This window comes from Adiantum capillus-veneris, chromosome 2, assembly GCF_014529385.1.
Source record: "Adiantum capillus-veneris isolate H3 chromosome 2, ASM1452938v2, whole genome shotgun sequence".
NCBI classification, from domain to species: domain Eukaryota; kingdom Viridiplantae; phylum Streptophyta; class Polypodiopsida; order Polypodiales; family Pteridaceae; genus Adiantum; species Adiantum capillus-veneris.
Genome location: NC_140932.1, coordinates 454,120 through 455,389, shown reverse-complemented (window position 1 = coordinate 455,389; position 1,270 = coordinate 454,120). Strand labels below are relative to the sequence as shown.

The window sequence follows — 1,270 nt, the reverse complement described above, 5'->3', positions numbered from 1 at the left end:
GCAGGGCTAGAAAGCTAGTACAAGCATGAAATGCAACCTAAGTGCCAACATCTCAAGATGACACAATCTCCAACACCTCCTCTTCAGCTCCAAGATGGGGAGACAAACACTAGAAAGTTGAAATAGATACTTTAAATATGTCAAGAAAGAGGCATCGTAAGACGATGTGCAATGTTATCTCCCAAGTACCATTGTCCTCATTAGAAGACATCTATGCTACCATTGTCTCACACCAATGTGGGTAAATGAGACAAAGCTTTTTGTGCTATCTCAAGCTCGTGAACATATGGAATGTGAGACATCAAAGCATAGTTCACATGGTGGCGAGTAGGACGACTCATAGAAGTTTGTGAATGGATAGAAGAATCTGAGAGATCCAAATCCTTCAATAGGGAGCAAACCCATCGAGGTGGACCCACTGGCTTCATAGGAATAGAAGAAGATGGTGCGACGGCAGAAGTAAGAGTAGAAGTAGACGAAGCTATCTACCAATGGGAGAAAGGTGGTGGTAATGGGTGATGGAGGAACAATGGGAGAAGAGGGAGGATAAGTGGGTAAAGTAGAAGCTATAGGAGGAGTAGAGGATGCGATAGGGGGTGTGGGAAACAAATGAGTCAAGCTCCATAGTGGGAAAGGGATCTTCATGAGAAGATGAAGAGGTAACTCCTTGAAGACAAAAAATTGAGACTCATCAAAACAAGCATCCTTGGAGAGAAAATAATCACCCAAACTAGGATCCCAAACGAAAGCCTTTAGAGCGAGCAGCATATCCACAAAAGATTAATTCCTTAGACTTTGGCTCCAAAATCCTCCTCTTATGAGAAGGTACATGCACATAAGCCACACCATAAAACACCTTGAAATGCCAGACATTGGGCTTACACCTTTTGAAAACCTCCTGTGAAGTGAGACCATCCACCATTTTTGTGAGAAAGCGATTGAGAATATGAACCGAAGTAGCAAATGCTTCACCCTAAAAAGAAGGTGGAAGAGAGGCATGATGCAAGAGAGAACATGCTATCTCCTTCATTGTCAAACTCTTCCTGTCTACTACACCATTTTGTTGTGGAGTGTAAGGAATGGTTGCTTGCCTTTGGATGCCCTTATTGGCAAGAAAATCATCGAATGTTGTAAACTCACCTCCATTGTCAGTCCTAAGAAAAGAGACTTTACAACTCGCTAGATTTTCCACTTGAGATATCCACACTTTAAAGAGACTTTATTATAAAAAAACACACACATGTCATGCGTGAAAAATCATCCAACTAGT

At 41.9% G+C, this 1,270-nt stretch overlaps 1 protein-coding gene across 1 annotated transcript; it reads right to left on the bottom strand.

Moving 5' to 3' along the window:
- Nucleotides 1-270: 270 nt before the first annotated feature.
- Nucleotides 271-768, bottom strand: LOC147462270 (uncharacterized). The gene has a single exon (XM_086525791.1). The coding sequence runs from the start codon at nt 766-768 to the stop codon at nt 271-273; it is 498 nt and encodes a 165-aa protein (XP_086381917.1).
- Between the last annotated feature and the right edge of the window lie 502 nt (nt 769-1,270).

Bases quoted from the DNA above. Each gene is read 5' to 3' on its own strand.
- LOC147462270 (XM_086525791.1), bottom strand. From the start codon at position 768: ATGCTGCTCGCTCTAAAGGCTTTCGTTTGGGATCCTAGTTTGGGTGAT.